This window comes from Lissotriton vulgaris, chromosome 8 (genome assembly GCF_964263255.1).
Source record: "Lissotriton vulgaris chromosome 8, aLisVul1.2, whole genome shotgun sequence".
NCBI lineage: Eukaryota > Metazoa > Chordata > Amphibia > Caudata > Salamandridae > Lissotriton > Lissotriton vulgaris.
The window spans coordinates 482,328,701-482,347,901 of NC_141696.1; the positions used below are offsets into that span (position 1 = coordinate 482,328,701).

Consider the following 19,201-nt stretch of genomic DNA (forward strand, 5'->3'; position numbering starts at 1 on the left):
GGGTTGGGGGGGGGGGGGGAACACGACTCATAACTCAAAACGCAAACAGTAAAAACAATGCATTAATGTCCAGCCAAATATTTGCTATAAGAAGAGTAGTATTTTATTTCTAATATACACATGTAAAGAGATGCTACTACACAATCATTCTTGAGGTCAGGGCTTTAGTAGTCTTCAGGTGAATCCCTGTCCCACCCTCCTTCATTTAACATGTTCAGGTTTATTCCACCTTTACTGGTGGGCGCATCATGGAATGCAAACCAGAAGGCCGTACCTAAAAGTTCCCTTTTTACTCTTCAGGATTTTAGCACCTTTAGCAGTGAATAGCCCGGAGCCCCAAAGGCCCTAGTTCAAGTTTTACCCGCTCCAGCAAAGCAGAAGCATTCGGCATTACAGCGGGTGCCCTCAGTGCGGGCACTCGAGAGATCCAATCCTGCTAGGAGAAGTTAGGCTGCTCGTGATACACGTGGCAGCGTCAGGAGGGCGCAGGCTTGCTCTTCAGAGTGGCGCATCCGCTGTCCCTATCAATCAGAGAAGCTTACAGCTCACAGAGATGCAGTAAGTCAAGTTCTCCCCGATGGGGGAACTATATCCTCGGCTCCTGACTGAAGTCCCACAAAGAAGAGTCATCCTCCTCGGCGTCCTCCTAGTCCACGGGTGTCAGTCAGTACAGACTCTTCGGTGCAGCTAGCCCCACCATCACAGCCTCACTTCAGTCCCCGGGCCTGAAGTCTTTGATGATTTGGTCCCGGCACCTTGGTGCCCCAGGCAGGTTGTGTTGGTTTCCCTGGGTGGTACCCAACAGGAAAACTAACAGGCCTTGGAACCCAGTCTTGGTCACAGGCATAAGTCTTGCAAAGCTTCCCCTTATCACACAGCATGTCTGGCTGCTTGACAGATAAAAAAGGTGTGGACTCACCATCCTCTTCTTATAGTCCTTTTCCTGACACCAAATATGATTTAGTTGTGGTTCTGCTTCTTTTGAAGTGGTAACGTCTAATTTTCATCTGCCTTCATGAAAGAGGTCTGCCAAGCAGAAACTATTCCGAAGGGGATGGTCCACAAGTCTTAGGAGTGACCAGAGTTCACACCTGTATATCAGTCACAGGATATATGCATCAAGAGGTTACTCACAAACCCCCCAGCCCACTCTAGGATTATCTTATCAGCCCAATCACCTTTCCTGAGATGTGTCCAGGCCCCTTACTTGTGATCAAATACTGAATCAAAGAGTAGTCTTTGGAAACGTAAAGGGAGTCTCTTCCTTTCCCCTACATTGTGTCCACCACCAGATCATAGGAATGCAGCAATACCAAAATCTGTCTGTAAGTATTCCTCTCCTCGTGTCTTTACCAGGCAGGCCTGTCTTCCCAAAATGGAACCCAGAGTCCTCCATACAATGTACCATTGCAGGAACACTTGCTAAATGTACATTCATAGTACACTTTCTGTTCAGCACAAATACCTCTATGCACTGTACTCTTACATGTACACATGCTTTCAGTACACAACATTCGATCTACACGCACTGTTCAGCACTGAAGCTTTTCTATCTTTAACCAAGAAGTGTTGATCAAAAACACACACACTGCCAGCACACACACACTCACCATGTGCAAGCTGTACAACACTTCACCCTTCCTGTATTTTACTTCACACAAGCACACATACACCCAGCACCTGCCGTACCTGCGCACGCACTGCACAGCACTACATCTCTCATGTAATGTATTCCTCTCAGGCATATATACACCAAGTGCATGTACTAACTACACATTTACTGCACAATACTGCTCCATCCTTGTACTGTACCCTTCCCAGGCACACATACCACTAACAAAGTGTTACTACACCAGCTCTATGCAGCACTCCACATCAACATGATGTAGGCCAAGGATGAGTTACGCACACAGCAGTGGAGGTTTTAAGAAGGTGAGTGAACCTGTAGGCCTCACGTCAGTGACAGGATGCAAAAAGGTCCTGTTCACTGGTAATGATCACTACACTGTATGCTGCCACCACCGTGCTCGTGGTGTTTAACTCCTGGTGAAGGGCAGTAGCCTTTGGGTACCCCTCCCAATCCAACAAGACCACAATCCGTGAGACAGGCCTATGTTACGGGCATACATGCATTATCTGTGTTCACCTAGGACAAATAAATAAAATAAAAAAATAATCAGCATTAGGGATCCAGTCAACAGTTGGGCACTCAGGGGAGGGGTACAAGTCTCTTACCATAGAGGACTTTTCTGTCCCAATATGCCCTCTTTCTGTTCATAGTAAAAACTATCTCTCCACCTTCTGCGATGTATGTGAATTTCACTAACTGAAATCAGGATGTTGCACACACATTTATCTAAGTGCAAGCTTGGAAAAACCATCCCCACTAGCTTTCCAAGCACATCCGTCGGAAACTGAAATACAAATGCCATCTGCATTAGGTTCCATTCACATACAACAAAGACACTAGGCAGAGACCGATTTAAAGAATGACCTCAAAATGGATTTACAGTTTGTCAGGTAGTATTCCAAATAATAAGGTGGTGCAGTGAGAAACAAAATGTTACGGTTAAGGCTAACAAAGTTTCATTTTAGTTAACTCTGATGACATAGCCTAATACTTTAATAGTTGTGAACCAACTAGTTTAGACTATACCAGGCACAAAGGTTTAAAAGGCCAACATACTGTTTTTTGAAGATTTCTTGCCCAGTGAATTATTAAGGATGGCTGAAGACCATGCTTTTCCAGTGCTCTCACAGTGGTAAGTTCATGCTGAACCAAAAGCCTCAGTTTTGCCGACATGCCAGGCCTAGGGAAAGAAAATAATTAAGGACTTTGGAATTACAAATTATTTGTGCTGAAATTTGCATTTAACTATTGTTTTGTTAATTTCTTTTTTTCCCAATTCTCAAAGAACCTTTAGAAAGGCAACTGTGCATACTTCGGTCTCCTATTTGCTGAACATCTTTTAACAGTATTGCTATTAAGGTAGAAGAAAGTTAATGTAAGAGGCAAAATTCCTAACGAAGCTGGAAACCTATATTAAGTAATACTCTTTATGAATAGTCAAAATAAACATATAGAGAAAATGACAAAGGAGCCTAAGTAGCTTATCGCAATAAAAGTGGGAAATGCGAGCGCATCTCAGTGCAAGGACACAGAGGGTAATGGGAATGGAAATCAAGAGGGAGGACTGTGATACACGGATCTGCAAATCAGGGAAAGATAGTGAAATAGGAGTGGGGACAGTATATTCTGTGACTAGAAAAAAAGCTAAGATTCAGAGACCTCATCTTGCATCACATACAGCTGAACGTTTCCATAGCGTTTAGTGTGAAAATAGAGAAGATCACAACTAATAACCACACCCAAATTATTTGAAATAAAATCCTAGAACAAAACAAACATAAGATTGTATGGTTGAAAGCCTCTGTAATAGTAGCCATGTAAAGGAAACCAGAGAGAGCACGTGAGATAGAGGCCTCAGTCTTGATATGAGCTTTTGCTAAGCCCACCCCCTCCCCAAGTCAAATATTTAGCACTTACGAGTAAAAGTACATTTTTATGACAAATACCAAGCATACCATTGCTAGTTTTGCATGGGTCTCTAGGTCCAGAGTGTGAGATAAGGTACCAGTCACCCCTAGGCTTAATCGTATTACTGGACCAAATGTAGAGCACTAACTATGCCAATACTAGCACTTGACTTTCAATGGAGCATGGGTGAGCAGTTTAAGCTCACTCAGAGATTTGGTGTGACATGAGAGACTCAGAAGTCAACAAACAGCACATACCAGTACTCCGGTTTATGAAAAGAAAGGAATATGCTACTTACCAGTATGCATCTGCTCTTGGCATGTAGGGCTGCTGACATTCAAATCTGTGCATAGATCGCTGCCTAGTGTTGGGTCCAGATGATTGCACATTGTTGTCCTGGAAGAGTCTTCGAAGTATCACGAGATAGGTGGCTCCTCCCCTGGACTACAGTGCGCATGGGCATCCTCTCCATCCTCAGATTGTTTTTCGCCATTGTGGCAGAGATGGAGTGTAATACAGTAAGTGATGACCATGCTTGAGAATGATTCTGAGTGCTACAGCTGCTACAGGCACCGGGGAGGAGGGCGGGCGATATGAATGTCAGCAGCCCTACATGCCAAGAACAGATGCATACTGGTAAGTAGGATATTCCGTTCGAGGCATGTGGGCTGCTGAATTCATATCTGTGCATAGAATAAATAGCAGTTACCTCCTTAGCGGTGGTTGCCCGTGCCAGCTGCAGCAGTCTGAAAAAGAGTTCTGAGAGCAGCCTGTCCTACAGCAGCTTGCTGTTTGGAGTGTACATCTACGCAGTAGTGTTTGGTAAATGTATGTATGGTGGACCATGTGGCTGCTCTACATATATCCTCTAGAGGAATGTTACCTAGGAAAGCCATGGATGCCCCTAGCTTGCGTGTGGAATGCGCTCTTGGGGGAACTGTTAAAGTGCGTTTAGCTTTTTGATAACAGATTTGTATGCACTTAACAATCCATCTGGCTATACCCGATTTGGAAATAGGGTTGCCCTTGTGTTGTGGAGAGAAGGCAACAAACAGTTGTTTAGTCTTTCTAAAGTCTTTTGTCCTGTCGATGTAATACAGGAGAGCTCTTTTAACATCTAAGGTGTGCAGTGCTCGGTCTGCCACAGAATCATGGTTTGGAAAGAAAACTGGCAGTTCTATGGTTTGATTAATGTGGAACTGCGACACCACCTTAGGCATGAATTTAGGGTTGGTACGCAGTACTACCCTATTAACATGAATTTGTAGGAAAGGCTCTTGAATTGCTGGGGCTTGAAGCTCACTAACTCTTCTTAGCGATGTGATGGCTATCAGAAAAGCCACTTTCCATGTAAGAAACTGTATCTCACAAGAAGGAAGAGGTTCAAAGGGTGGCCCCATGAGCCTGGTGAGAACTATGTTTAGATTCCAGACAGGTGAAGGAGGGTGTCTGGGAGGGATCACTCTTTTGAGTCCTTCCAAAAAAGCCTTAATGGCAGGCACTCTGAAAAGGGAAAGAAGCTGTCTGTTTTGAAGATAAGCTGCTATGGCGGCCAAATGTATCCTGATGGAACTATATGGTAGTTTGCATCTATATAGATGAAACAAATAACATATGATGTTCTGCGTGGACGCATCTAGCAGATTAATGTCATTATTGGAACAGTAGATGACAAATCGCTTCCATTTGGCTGCATAGCACGCCCTAGTTGTAGGCCGCCTTGCCTCCTTGATGATGTTCATACAGTCAGGGGGCAAGTTGAGGTAGCCGAACTATGACCTCAGGAGCCATATCGCAAGGCTCACCTGTTGCGGATCTGGGTGCTGAATGTCTCCATGGCTCTGAGTGAGGAGACTGGGCGTGAGGCGCAGCCGTTGGTGAGGCACCACTGAAAGTTCCAGGAACGTGGTGTACCAGGCCTGCCTTGCCCACGTTGGAGCAACCAGGATGAGCGTCATGGAGTGCTGCAGCAGTTTGCGTGCCACTAGAGGTATGAGCGGTGCTGGAGGAAAAGCGTACGCAAATCTGCCTGACCAGTTCATCGATATCGCATTGCCCTGAGACTGCGGGTGTGGGAACCTGGCGGCGAAGGTTTGGCATTTTGCGTTTTCCTTTGTGGCGAACCTATCTCTGGATGACCCCACTGTCTATCTCTGGATGACCCCACTGCTGGAAATATGGTTGGAGCACCGAGGGGTGTATATCCCACTCGTGGATCTAATGGCTGTGCCTGCTGAGCAGGTCCGCCATCTGGTTGTCTTTGTCTAGGGAGATGTTCCGCCATGAGGAAGATGTTACTCTGGATAGCCCACTTCCACCTGCTCTGGGCTAGATGAGACGGTTGTGGAGAGTGTGTGCCTCCCTGCTTTTGGATGTAATACATGGCAGTCATGTTGTCCGTCTGGATCAGCACGACTTTGTTGCACAGGTGCAATTTGAATGCCTTCATCGCCATGAAGATTGCCATCAGCTCCAACAGATTGATATGCATCTTTTGCTGCTTCATCGTCCATAGTCCCTGCACGGTATAAAGGAGGACATGCGCTCCCCAGCCCTGGAGAGATGCGTCCGTTGTCAGCACTATTTGTGGGACAGGCTCTTGGAACGGTCGTCCCCTGCAAAGGTTTTGTGTGTTCCACCAATGCAGAGAGTTGTATTCACGACAGGTCACCAACACTAGGTCTTTCAGATGCCCATGAGCCTGGTTCCACTGTCGTGCTAAGCACTCTTGAAGCGGACGCATGTGTAGCCTCGCGTGCAGGACTATGAAGATGCAGGAGGCCATCATACCGATCAGCTGCATGAATACCTGCGCTGGGAGCGAGTGTTGGGGCCTGAATTTCCGAATTAGCAATTGCATGCTGTTGACTCTGGCAGAGTTTGGCTGCGCTGTTGCTGTCAGAGTGTTTATTGTTGGCCCTAGGTACTGTTGTACATGAGCGGGCTGAAGGTGTGACTTTGGGTAATTCAGTGAAAATCCTAGGCTGTGTAGGAGGTGAATTGTGCGGGACATGTGGCTGGCACATTGCTGGGCTGACTTTGCTTGGACAAGCCAGTCGTCCAGGTAAGGATAGACATGGATGTGTTGTCTTCGAAGGTGAGCAGCCACAGTCGCTAAGCACTTGGTGAACACCCTGGGGGCAGTAGCGACCCCGAAAGGCAGGACCTTGAACTGGTAATGCTGGTTGTTGACGGTGAACCTGAGATACTTCCTGTGACCTGGGTGAATGGGAATGTGGAAATATGCATCCTTCAGATCTAGGGTTGCCAGGAAGTCTCCCTGACTGAGCAATGGTAGGATGTTCTGACAAGATGTACTGGTTCAGGGGTCTGAGGTCTAGAATGGGCCGCAGGGAACCGTCCTTTTTTGGGATTAAGAACTACAGAGAGTACACCCCTGTACCTTGCTGTTCTAAAGGCACGAGTTCTATTGGCCCTTTTTGCAGCATGGAGAGTACTTCTTGCTGCAATAAGTGCATGTGCTCTGCAGACATAGGACGGTGCCTTGGGGGTATGTTGGGAGGAGTGGAGGTTTGTTCCAGACAATAGCCGTATTGGATAAGTTGTCTCACCCACCTGTCCGTGGGTAATGCCTTCCCAGACTGGCAGGAACTGTTGGAGTCTTCCCCCGACCGGTGTTATGTGGTCTGGGGGCAGTGACAAGGCGTCACTGTTTATTGGTGGCGGAGGATCTGGCATTGTTATTTCCACATCCTCTGCCTTTGGTGCTGGTCCCACGATATCCACCCCTGTTACTTTTGATATAGGTGGTCTGGTTGCTCCCTTTGTTGTATTGGGCTTGCTGCAATGCTTGTCCTCTAGAAGCCCCCCTGTTACCGGAGCGACGAAAGGAACTGCCCCTGAACTGCTGTGACTGCAGAGCCCCCATGGATTTTGCTGTCTCAGTGTCTTTCTTAATCTTTTCAAGGGTCGTGTCTACATCAGGACCAAAAAGGAAGTCAGGGTTAACTGGCTGATTGAGCAAAGTTGTTTGGATCTCTGGCTTAAAACCAGAGATGCGGAGCCAGGCATGACGTCTCAGCATTACGCTAGTGTTGATGGCCCTAGCTGCCGTGTCTGCTGCATCGAGTGCACACTTGATGGATGCATTTGAAATTAACTTTCCTTCCTGTTTTAGCATTTCTGCTCCCTCTTTATAAGCATCAGGCAGGTGTTGCATCAGCTGTTCTAATGTGTCGTAGTGAGCCCTATCATATCTGGCTAATAGGGCCTGTGTATTTGAGATCCTCCAAATATTAGCTGCTTGAGCTGCTACCCGTTTGCCAGAAGCCTCCAAGATTTGGATTCTTTGTCCGGAGGAGGAGCATCACCACTAGTTTGAGAGTTTGCTCTCTTGCGAGCATTAGCCACTACTAGGGAGTCCAATAGGAGCTGGCCCTTGATGTAGGTAGGGTCAACAGGCGCAGGCCTATATTTTCTTTCAATCCTTGGGTTTACAACCCTTGCCCTTGTGGTTTCCTTGAAAATGTCAGTAGCATGTTTGAGGACACCCTTTAGCATAGGCAATGTCTTTACCGATCTTTCTGAGGTGGAGAAAGTATCGAATAGGAAGTCCTCCTCCACTGGCTCGGCGTGCAATTCAACGCCATGGTTAATGGCCGCCCTTTCAATTAAAGCGTTAAACGCCGCCGTGTCTTCAGTAAGCGAGGTTTTGACATTATAAGACTGAGGATCAGGCGTAGTGTGTGGATCATCAGGGTCAACAGTGTCAGTCCAGTGTTGAGGTTCCCCTTGATCTGTGTCAGCATGATAAATAAATCCCATATGACTGTAATCATCTCCCACATCCTCATCGCTGCGTGTGGGAGAATCGGCAACGTGCTGTGTACATGTTCAAAGAGAACAGGTGAGGTGGCTGAATTCTTTTTCCTCTTGAGAGGGATTTTGTATGACTCTAAAGGATGTTCTGGTGCGATTTTCCGTTTGTGAATGGTGAGTCTGCCAGAATCAGAGTCGATGAAGAGCTTCGACTGATTGTTATACGAGGGTGCTTGGAACATTACCTGAATGGACTGAGACTTGGAAGGTCCCGATACCTTCTTGGAGGTGTCGGCGCTCCTTTGTGGCTCGAACGTTTTGGGTTGAGCGGTCGGGGGCAGTCCGTATTTAATTGGTGGAGGAAGCCCCGGAGACGAACCGACCTTATTAGCGATTGACGTCGTCTTCGATCAGATTTGCTTCGGTGGATCACCAGCATGCTTGCGGCCTTGCGTCAACTCGAGCTCATGATGAGCAGCAGGTACGGCCTTGGGCTTCGACGCGATATGCTCTTTCGGGTCGGGTTTGGTCTTCGACTCGAGAGCCTTGCTTAACATTGGCTTAGAGGCTGCAAGCGTCGGTTCGACAGTCTTTTTAGCCTGGAGTCCTTTGGCCGTGTCGCCATGTTTGGACGTCGACGGCGTCAGAGTGACGTGCTTGACCGTTGAGACTGGCCTCGGCGCCCCGCTCTTCGGGCCGACGCCCCCTTGTGACCCCGAAGGGTCGACGACACTTTTAGACTTGACTGGAGTCGAGGAGTCCGAGGGCGTCGATCCGAGGACTGTCTTCAACAGTTTCGCTTTCGCTTTCGCCTCTGTTGGTTTCGGTTTCGATTTTGATGGATCGACCGATGGCTCCTTTGAAGTATTCTTAGCCGGGCCTTGACGCGGGGCTATAGAATGTGGAGTAAGATCTCGGCTAAGGCCTTCCGGCGATGCCTCGACCTGAGCCTTAGAGAGCACAGTGTTAATATTAGGACCCGCGACTGCGGGTGGGCCCTGCTCATCGCTCGAGTCATTGACGGCTCCGATTGCCTCTGCGCCATCTCCTACCTCGACGACGTCTTCTTCATGGACGTAGTCTTCTTCTTCGTCCACATGGAAGTTAGAGTTTTGCTCCGACGCAGGGTCCGACTGGTCTGGATCCTCTTCATCGACGCCTTCATCGTCATCGGCCTCGAAGATGTTCTCCGGGTCGGGCGCCGCTTGCTGCGCCGACTGTCGCGCTGCGCGCCGAACTCGAAGAGTCTTCTCCGACCGGAACTTGGAACAGGCCATACAGCTGGCCTCGTCGTGGTCCGGGGATAAACATTTATTGCACACTGGGTGCACATCAATGTGAGGGTATTTTGAGTTGCAGACGGGGCATCCCTTGAACGGGCTCCGTTCCATCGTCGTCGTAGTTGGGGCCTTTGGTGTCGAAAAGGCAAACGGCCTTCGACGTCCTGTTCGAAGAACTGGATGAAGTATAGGCACCGAACGAGACAATACAGACGCCCCGAAGGCCTTTTGGCCTTGCGCAAAGAGTTTTATACTGATTCCGAACTTTAGTCAAGAAAGTACATCCGAACCCAATGGGGAAAAAAACAATCTGAGGATGGAGAGGATGCCCATGCACACTGTAGTCCAGGGGAGGAGCCACCTATCTCGTGATACTTCGAAGACTCTTCCAGGACAAAAATGTGCAATCATGCGGACCAAACACTAGGCGGCGATCTATGCACAGATATGAATTCAGCAGCCCACATGCCTCGAACAGTATGTTATCGTGCTACCCTAGACAACTGGAATTACATGGTTTGCATCTTTTTCTGCTCACAATAGGAAATTCTGCAGAGACCTTTACTATCAGCTAGGACAAATGTATAATTTCCCTAAAGAAAATACACAGATGTTATAGAGACTTCACCAGCACAGCAACTCTGCCATTACAACCACAACATTCATCCTCTGACATAACATTACCTGACAGGTCTGTGGACGAAGCCTCAACTTTAAAAATACAGAGGAAGTGTATAAGCAGACTAGTAACATCAGTATCCAATCAACATGAACACAAGGAACCTACAGACAACAGATCAAAAGCAAATAGAGAGGATCACAAAGAAAAATATGGATACAAACCAAAGCACAGCAGAAGCAGCAGGAGACAGAACCATCACCACAAATAAAGCCCTAGTCTCACACCAAAAGACAAAGTGCAGGAATCAGATTATTTAACGAAGAACTCGTTCATTCAAAGCGCCCAGTGCGATATACTGTAAACCAAAACAGATCTATTTAAATAAAGAAATAGACTGATATTACACTCATTCTTCAAAGATAAACCTTCAACCAATATTTGATATGGAACAACCTTTAGGTCTTGCAGAGGCAACAAAAAGACGGTGTTTAACAGAAGGACCTAGTCCTATCTAATGATACATAAGAGTATGCTTGATATCAAGTATGTGAAATGGTCTTTCTGCTACACAGTCAAACTGGGGCAAGAATAATGAGGAGTTCAATTGTCTGGTTAAGGTGAAAGAGGGAAACCACCTTAGAGAGAAATGTGGGGTTGGTTCTAAACTCACTAATACACCAAAGGGATATTATGGCTACTAGAAGGTGACCTTCCAGGGGAGAAACTGTAAAGGCAAGAGATTAGTGGTTTAAAAGGAGGGCCTGTGAGCTTGGTGACAACGTTGATGCTCCAGACTGGGGTAAGTAGCAACATGGGTGGGTTGACTCATTTAAGGACTACCATGAAGGATTTATTGACTGGGATTTTAAACAGTGAAGAGTGTTTCCGGTTTTGCAAATATGCGGCGATAGCGGCTAGGTGTAGCTGAATGAAGGTATAGGCTAGTACGTACTTCTCCAAATGTAAAAAAGTGTGTGGGGTGGGGGGGGGGGGAGGCACTTGCTTCTGGACAGCGTCTCCACCCTGAAAGACATTCTTCGGGGTGACGTATAGGTCTACCTTGTGGCGGCAGCTGCACAGTGGACAACACTGTAGTATGCGATGGTATCGTCTCGTGGGAAAGTCCCAACAGGGAGATCACTAAGATCAGAGTCCCCTGGGGGCTCGACATCAGCTCTACCAAGGGTCGTCCGTGGGATGGGGTAAATGGGAGCTCCAAAGTGATCTGCTTGAGAATAGGGACTAGGGCAACGAGAGTTAGAATAAGACTCAAGTGACTTCTGAGGAGAAGTCGAGGGAGGAGAATGTGGCGGTGCTTGAAGTGGTGGCGGTGGTAGAGGAGGGCGAGAAGGTGGATAGCTAGTAACCTTGTACTTTGTTAACCTTGTACTTTGTTCCAGAGATAGCAGCTGTAGAGAAGGTCCAGCTGTGAAACTTCCTCAAAGGAAAGTTTGGGATTTTTAGGAAGTCTTCTACTGGCAGAGATCTTGCCAATGTGGGGATGAATGATTATGCATCGCAGCCAGTCGTCAAGCTACTGTTGGAGCTTCTTGAGAATGGGTCTCTTGTCACAATCTGCAGTCGATGATTTTGGAACCGATACTGATTTCGGCCCCTTTGACGGATTGGCTGGCTTCAATGTCACTGCCTCAATGTGTGCCATTCCACCCAAAGGCCAATTTCTGGGAGGGAAGGCAGAGGTGGGTGGCTGAGGGAAGGACAGAGGCTTTTTGTCTGTATCCAGTCTCAGCTCCCCAGCCTGTCTCACTATCAACCGAAGCCCAAAGTTGCTGCCGCTTATCTGTTTTGGGAGTCTGAGAGTCGACTGTGCTCATGTGTATCGATGTGGACTTAGTGTGAGGTCTGGAGTCGACATAGATAGATTGAGTGTCTTCCAGTGTCTCTTCCTCCTCTTGGACTTCCTCCTCTTTCTGGTCTGAGGCATCAGAGACAATGATTTCTGGGCTAGTTTGAAGTACCAATAAGTGTGATAGCTCATCAGATTCCTCTTCTTCAACAACAGACGGGGCTGCTTCACCCTAAATATCTGGCGTCTCAGACAATGTGCAGTACACTTGGGAAACGCCCTTAGGAAGAAGCCGGAATCACACTGTGCCTTCACAGCATCGGCATCAGAACAAATTAATCTTTAGCACACAATTGTTCAGCATGCAACTCGTTACAACAAATTGCTTTAGGGGTGCGCAATGGTGGAGAAATGTTAGAATTGAAGTCCAACACCTTCACTACTGTTGCGCAGACCAGAGTTGGAATAGTAAATTAAACTATTCCAATATCCAGCGCCCCCCTAAGGCAAGTTGTTAAAACAACTTGCATGCATAACAAATGTGTGCTAAAGGTGCATTTGTTCAAATTAAGAGTTCCTAGGGCATGCATGAAAAATGCATGCAGAATTGCATTATACATTCATACATTTTGGTGTGGAATCCGCTTCTGTCTCTCCGCTGCCTGAGGGTCTACTTGCTCCTTAAAACCAAGCAGAAATCGCAGTGTACTATGTATCTTTTGCACTCTCCTTAGAAGCAAACAATGAAACGTGTAAATACTACCTAGTGTAACATGTACCCTATACATCTTTCCTAGTAAAAAATAAATAAACACTGAATAGATTAAGGCTAACTCCAGCAAAATATGTCATCTGCATCATTAACCCTTTTTCCAATAGGTACTAACTATGATAAGAAAAAACCCTTTATGGGTATGAGATTGAATGCTGTATGGATGGTCATATGACTAGACCGTATGAACCCTGGTCCCACCTCCACATTAGCCTTCCAAAGTTATACTTTTCTATAATCCTAAAATCAACAATCACACTACCAGACTGCAATCAATACAGCAACTCCATAAGTCTGTTATGATACAGACATTGCAGTAACCGTAAAATTAATCTTGACGCATACCTGACATAAATCACCATATGCAAGGAGTGTTCTAGTACCAACGCTTCTTCCCTTGCACATGACTAACTAGCCTGTCAGGCCACCACTGAGTGGACCACACAGACGGTTGCCCACAAAAGATCAGGGCCGCCGTCTTGTCCCTATTCAATCATAGGTAGTTTCTCTCCATCCAAGTGGCCACTGCCTGCATACGTTTTTTTATAATTGAGGCAATCACATTGATGTCCTTCGAGATAGACATGATGTTTTGGGTGTCTTCAGCGTCAGACAAGGCTTGGAGCCCAAAAGAAAATGCAACATTATGGAGTGCAAGCAGAAGTGCTCCTCCATTACCATCCAAGATCTATCACTTAGAAAAGGTGCCAGGAGTTTGAGTGCCAAGTCTGTGACTCCTAACTGCTGGAGCCGCTCTGAAAGAAGAGTCGGGGAGATGATATTGAAAGCTGCAGATAGGTCCAAAAGGACCAACAATGCAGCCTCCTTAGTATCCACCATGCAACGGATGTTATTGCCTGCAGACACTATTGCTAACGCTGTCCCATGGTTACTCCTAAATCCTAAATTAATACGCATCTAGGAGTTGGAATTGTTCAAGATAATTCATAATCTGGGAGTTCCGGTGTTTCTCAAGGATTTTAGGGGGCTAAGGCAGCAAGGAGATGGGGGGTAGCTTTTTGAGTCTCCAGGATCTAAATTATCTTTTTTAAGCAGCAGCTTGACTACCGCCTTTTTCCATATGAAAGGAAAACATCCAGATTCGATTACTTTGTTTAAGGTTTATGTAAGGCGGGGGACAATTGTTATTGTTAATTGACATTTGTATAGCGCTGAATCACCAGCAGAGGTCTCAGCGCTAGGGAGGAGAAGGTGGGCAGCTAGACGACACAGAGTTGATGCGCGAGTTTAAACAGTGCTAATGCTCTTGCCTCCTAATAGCAAAATATTAGGGGGACAAGGTTCTAGTGGGGAGCCGGATTTGATACCAAGCAGATGACATTCTGCCTGCTGTTGTGTCAATAATGTGAACTGTGAAAGGATGCTGAGGAATCCTCTAAAATAGACCAGTTGCGTTGAAATTCAAGTGCTGCCGGAGACTCTGCATCCAAGAGATTAGAAGAATTTGAGTTGTGGAAATCCAGATCTTTGTTGATATCCACGACTTTTGAATAGAAAAATTTGGCCATTCGATCACAGAAATCTTGTGAGTTCTCTGTACGCAGTAGAGCTGAAGGGACAGTTACACAGATGTGACTCTGATATAGAACTTTGGTAAAGATTATACTCTGACCTTGTAGTATTACTGCTTTAACCACATCGCTGCTGTGCATTTTCCCCTCCTGTGCTGATTAATGTTGAACTCCATTGTTCATGACGAGCTCAGCTCGTCATCAGCACGGCTCCACTGTGCCTCATGACGAGCTGAGCTCGTCATGAGCATGGAAGGGGTTAACGTCTTGTTTGCCCTGTTATACTTTAGTCAGCAAGTCTATATACTACATCATTTTGATACACCAAACTCACAGTAACTCTTAAATTACTCGCAAGCGCAGTGTGGTGTGTTTTCATGTCATAAGTGATGCACAAAGATTCTCTTACTAAGGTGTTACAAGGAAGGGGTTCTTCTAGAACACTATATATATATATATATATATATACACATACGTATACACAATCAGAAATGCTTTAATACACCTTACTCTATCATAAATATTATTTAACAGACTTAAATTAAAAGTCCCAAATGTTGCAGCTATTGAGGGGTTAAGCAGGTCGGCTGAGACCGGAGCAGAAAAAGATGCAAATACAGCACGTTGCAATGCAGCATGAAAGAAAATAAAATTATATCAGCAGCCTCTTGCACCTCACATGCAACATATGTATGCACTCAATATGTACAAATAATTTAACACTATTTCCACACTTAATCTTTGTAAACTATGATAAAAATGAAGCAATGCCGCCCCCATTCTTCAACCAGGAAGCTGGTTTGAAACAGATTCCAAAAGTATCCAATGCAGTGTTTTTAAGTGTCAGATGACAATGAAAGCAGCCCAGGTCTACAGAACTTGTGGCGCTGGTTCTACAACCTCTTTTCTGATGCTCCAAATATCCACATATCTTCAGGGTCCGCTCCTTGGAAGACAGGTAATGGGTTCAAGAGCATTAAAGGGTAGTCAAGACCAAAGCAAAACATCCAAAAGTCTTACTATTTTACCTTTAGACAGATACAGCCCCATCACTCACTTGCTCTTCCACATTGCTCTCCTGGATGCAGGGGAAACGCTACACAGCAAGAAGTCTCCTTTTAGTTAGTCTTGGACCTCTTTCTCCTTGGTGTGGGAGTTAGCCAAGTTTTCTGTGGCTAAAGGTAGTGGAAAAGACCAGTATGCTTGGAAGAAATTCTCATAGCTGTGCAGGAAAGTGTTAATTTCCGATTCACAGTGCGCTTGTGCTTAAGCTGCCCTGATGCACCCCCTAGGAATCCTAGTCGATCTGGCAGAGGCACTCAAGCTCCGAGCCTTTCCATGACCACCCCCAAATTGGAATCTTCAATCTACCCAGCATTTTAAAGGTCCAATCTTGTACTTTTGTTGAGGAAGGCCTCCCCATGCCTGGTATGTATAACCGTGTATTCTCAAGTAGCCCTGCAGAATAAAGGTGCATGCATGCAAACTGTTCTGGTTAAGACACTGTATCGAAGAAGTATGCAATTCCTAGAGTGGGAGGGGGAGGAGACACTGCCAGCTGTGCTGGTGGCTGGGAACTAAAGAGGCTATGGTAATGCTGAGTGAACTCCGTTCACTGCTTTCCTGCTCCTATGGTCATTGGCAGACTAGATCCTTTGTGCACAGCCTTGAGGTAGACTTCACAGGCTACATTAACAATCTGACACTCAAATGGAACTAAAGAGTTCACTCAAAACATTAAGCATTGCAGTCAAAACATAGAAAGAGTTCTACAAGGGTCCGATGGGTGACTAAAGCAGGCAGCTAGTGTGCTAAGATCCATATTCCTCAACTGTGATGATGTTCATTAACAATTGGGAGATTGGTGTAGACAATGGTTCTCAGTTGGGCAATGGTTTCTTTAGTAGTCATGCTTTAGATTAGTTCAAACCAGGTTAGTGGCCACAAGCACAGCGGCAACGCAGCCCACATTGCAACAGCATGCATCTTCATGGCCACTGGGATGGGTAGACCCAAGGTTTGGGCAATACGCCTTCTGAAAGGTATGGCTAGGCAGTATATCTTGGGGAAAAGGGACAGAGACTGCTTATCACAGCCCTGGCAAACAGCTCAGTTGAGAAACTCCTGCTCAGAGCCTCTCATTCCAGTTACCGTCCTTCCTCAAAATCTCCTTATTTGTCCAGGCTGCTGGGATGTGAGACACTCCTCTAGGCAAAGACACTAGCCTCTGAACTAAGAAATCTTCTCCAGTACACAGGTGTACGATGCCTAAACCCTGGTCAATGAGAAATCCCTAGAACACAGACCTCAAGATTCTAGACCAGGCATATCCCTAAATAACATCCTAAAATGTGCACGGTAGAGCTCTGCTCTGTTTAGGGAATAGCTTGCTTTTGGTGGGTGGGTGGGGGTTGGGGGCGTGGGGGGAGGGGGGGGGGGCTGGGATATTCTTCTCCAGAGACTGCTCGGGCAAACTATTAATATACAGATATGGCTGGTCAATGAGAAATCCCTGGCACACTGACCTCAGGATTCTACTCCAGACCTATCCCTGAAAAACGACCTAAAATGTGCACTGCAGAGCTCTGCTCTGTTTAGGGAGTCACTTGCTATGGGGAGGAGACTTTCTTCCCCAGGGACTGGTCAGTCAAACTATTAATATACAGATATGTCAGCAAAGAAGGGGGGAGATAGGTGGTCCCTTCAGAAGAAAAAGAAAAAAGGCACAAGGGAAATGTGATTCTATCCCTACCTGGCCATTACACTTAATTATCTGTATTACAACTCTGGTGCAGGAAGGAAGCTGCAAGGAGATTGTAGCTGCCTTATATAATGAAAGGCAATTGGACCAACACCCTTCATTCAAAGGAGCCTGGTTCACCTCACCGGGAGTCAGGACCTTTCTGGACATTTCAGCCAAACCACACAACAGTCTGACAGGCCCATCTCTGACCGCCATCTTTTTGGCCATTTGCGGCATGCAGGAGTTTCAAAACAGAACCAAACCACAAGACGGTCAAGAACACACTCCTGCACTCCACGTTCTTACTACCACTACAGAGTACACTTGCACTCACCTTCCATTTACCATATGGATGGAGAAAAGGACCCAGGTTCAAATAAACTGGTACATCAATGTCAATGAAAGAGGCCAGAAAGCATGCTCATGAAAGCAACAGGAAAAAGGCTTGCCTTTCCACCACACCTCTTTTCCACCATAGGGAAGTAACAGTAGTCACTCTCCAAAAGGAGTGCTTTTGGATGCCTCTCCAGATCACAGAGAATCACTCGAACTCAAGTTGCTCACACAAGATGCCCAGAGCAAACACACATTGTTGTGAGACTCACTGTAAAGAAAATTAGGCCAAGTCAAGCAGAACACATTCACACCCCAACATACAACAAAGGTTTATTTACTTAGTGTGAAGTTTAATAGTTAAATGCAAAACCTAGTGTAGATTCCAAATCTACATGCAGACTTGGGCTGACGAGAAACAGGGCTTCTTTTCATGTTATGTGCAATGTATTTATCCCTAAGGGGATGGCGAAAACCTAGCTTTGATCCAAATGTGACTATTGACTTCTACACCCCTTCTGCTTTTTGTGGGTATCCCCAGTAATCGTACAAAGAACTCAAGTAGGCCAATTAAGACAAATGGTTACCACATTTAGGGAAAGGCGCCCAATAAATGTTTCAACAGACTTAACTGACCAGAGGTCAAAATTACAATCCATCTTGGCCATAAACAAATATAAAATGAATGGGGCATGAGCAAAAAAAGCTTCAATTTTCACCACACTACAGGGCATCCTGCTCATCACTGCCTCATTCTGACTAACCCAGTAGGTTTTTCTCTGAGGGAGGTTCATGTCAAGAGTATCACAACCGGTACTCTACATGACCACATACTCCTTACCAACAGAGACCTAGAGTCCTGTGTGCGATAGGGTACACCAAAAGCTTCCCTTCTTTTAAAATGGATAACTACTATCCCATGACCAGGCCAAGACATGACTAATGGTGGGTGGCACCTGGATTCAGTCTTTTTACCTGCACTCCATAGTGGAACAGCCACCTGGCTCTCCCAATGTAAATGTTTATGATTTATAAAGACTGGGAGCCGGGATTCTCAGTTTGAATGTGGTATGTGTAAGTAATGCTGGAGTACAAGAGACATGGGCAAACATTAGATTGGGGTATTCACTTTATATTTCCCAAAGGATGCAACATACTCCATAGAGTTCAGTTTTCAATAAGTTTTACTGAGTTTTTAGAAAGATACAACTGAAAGCGGACATACCTAACTATTGCCACCCCCTCCTCCATAACTACATAATTTCCATGTCAAACGTATTAACCTCACCCTACCCTAAATCTTTCCATCCCAGCACACCGAATTCATAGAGCTCGGCCCACAAAACTGCTATCTCATTTCCTTTCTTATCCATTATCCGTCCCTTGCTTCCTTCTCTGCCCACCAGGTTTTTATCCTCATCTAGAAGGCCTACTACTCTGTTTCAATGGGCACCATAATACACTATAGTCTTGATAACGTATGTGGTAACTGGTCCACAGTGTCAACTGAATTTGTAATAGAATTCCACTACATAATAGGCTAGTTCTTGAGTCTTAGCCAGGTTCATATTCGCAGCAACAAAAGATCTAGAAATCGTCTATAGATCTTATCCCAAAGTGTTAGAACTACCCATTTAGCCGGCAACAAAAGATGAGAAGGCTGTCCCCATTTTCCCCCCTTACAGAGAGTATGGGGAAGCTCTCCCTTGCAGCATAGCCCAACAGTTCATTTCCATGTACGTTTACATGTACCTTTCCACCTCTTTTTACATACTCTGCTTAATGGCCCCCAATA

General features: G+C 45.9%; 1 protein-coding gene across 2 annotated transcripts in view; it reads right to left on the bottom strand.

The window, feature by feature from the left end:
* Positions 1 to 19,201, bottom strand: part of LOC147697215 (E3 SUMO-protein ligase RanBP2-like) — an 852,038-nt gene that overhangs the window by 600,574 nt on the left and 232,263 nt on the right. For both annotated transcript variants that reach the window (XM_086934289.1, XM_086934288.1), the window contains exon 12: positions 2,687 to 2,810. In XM_086934289.1, coding sequence (XP_086790415.1) covers positions 2,687 to 2,810 — 124 coding nt within the window. The remainder of the gene's footprint in view (positions 1 to 2,686; positions 2,811 to 19,201) is intronic.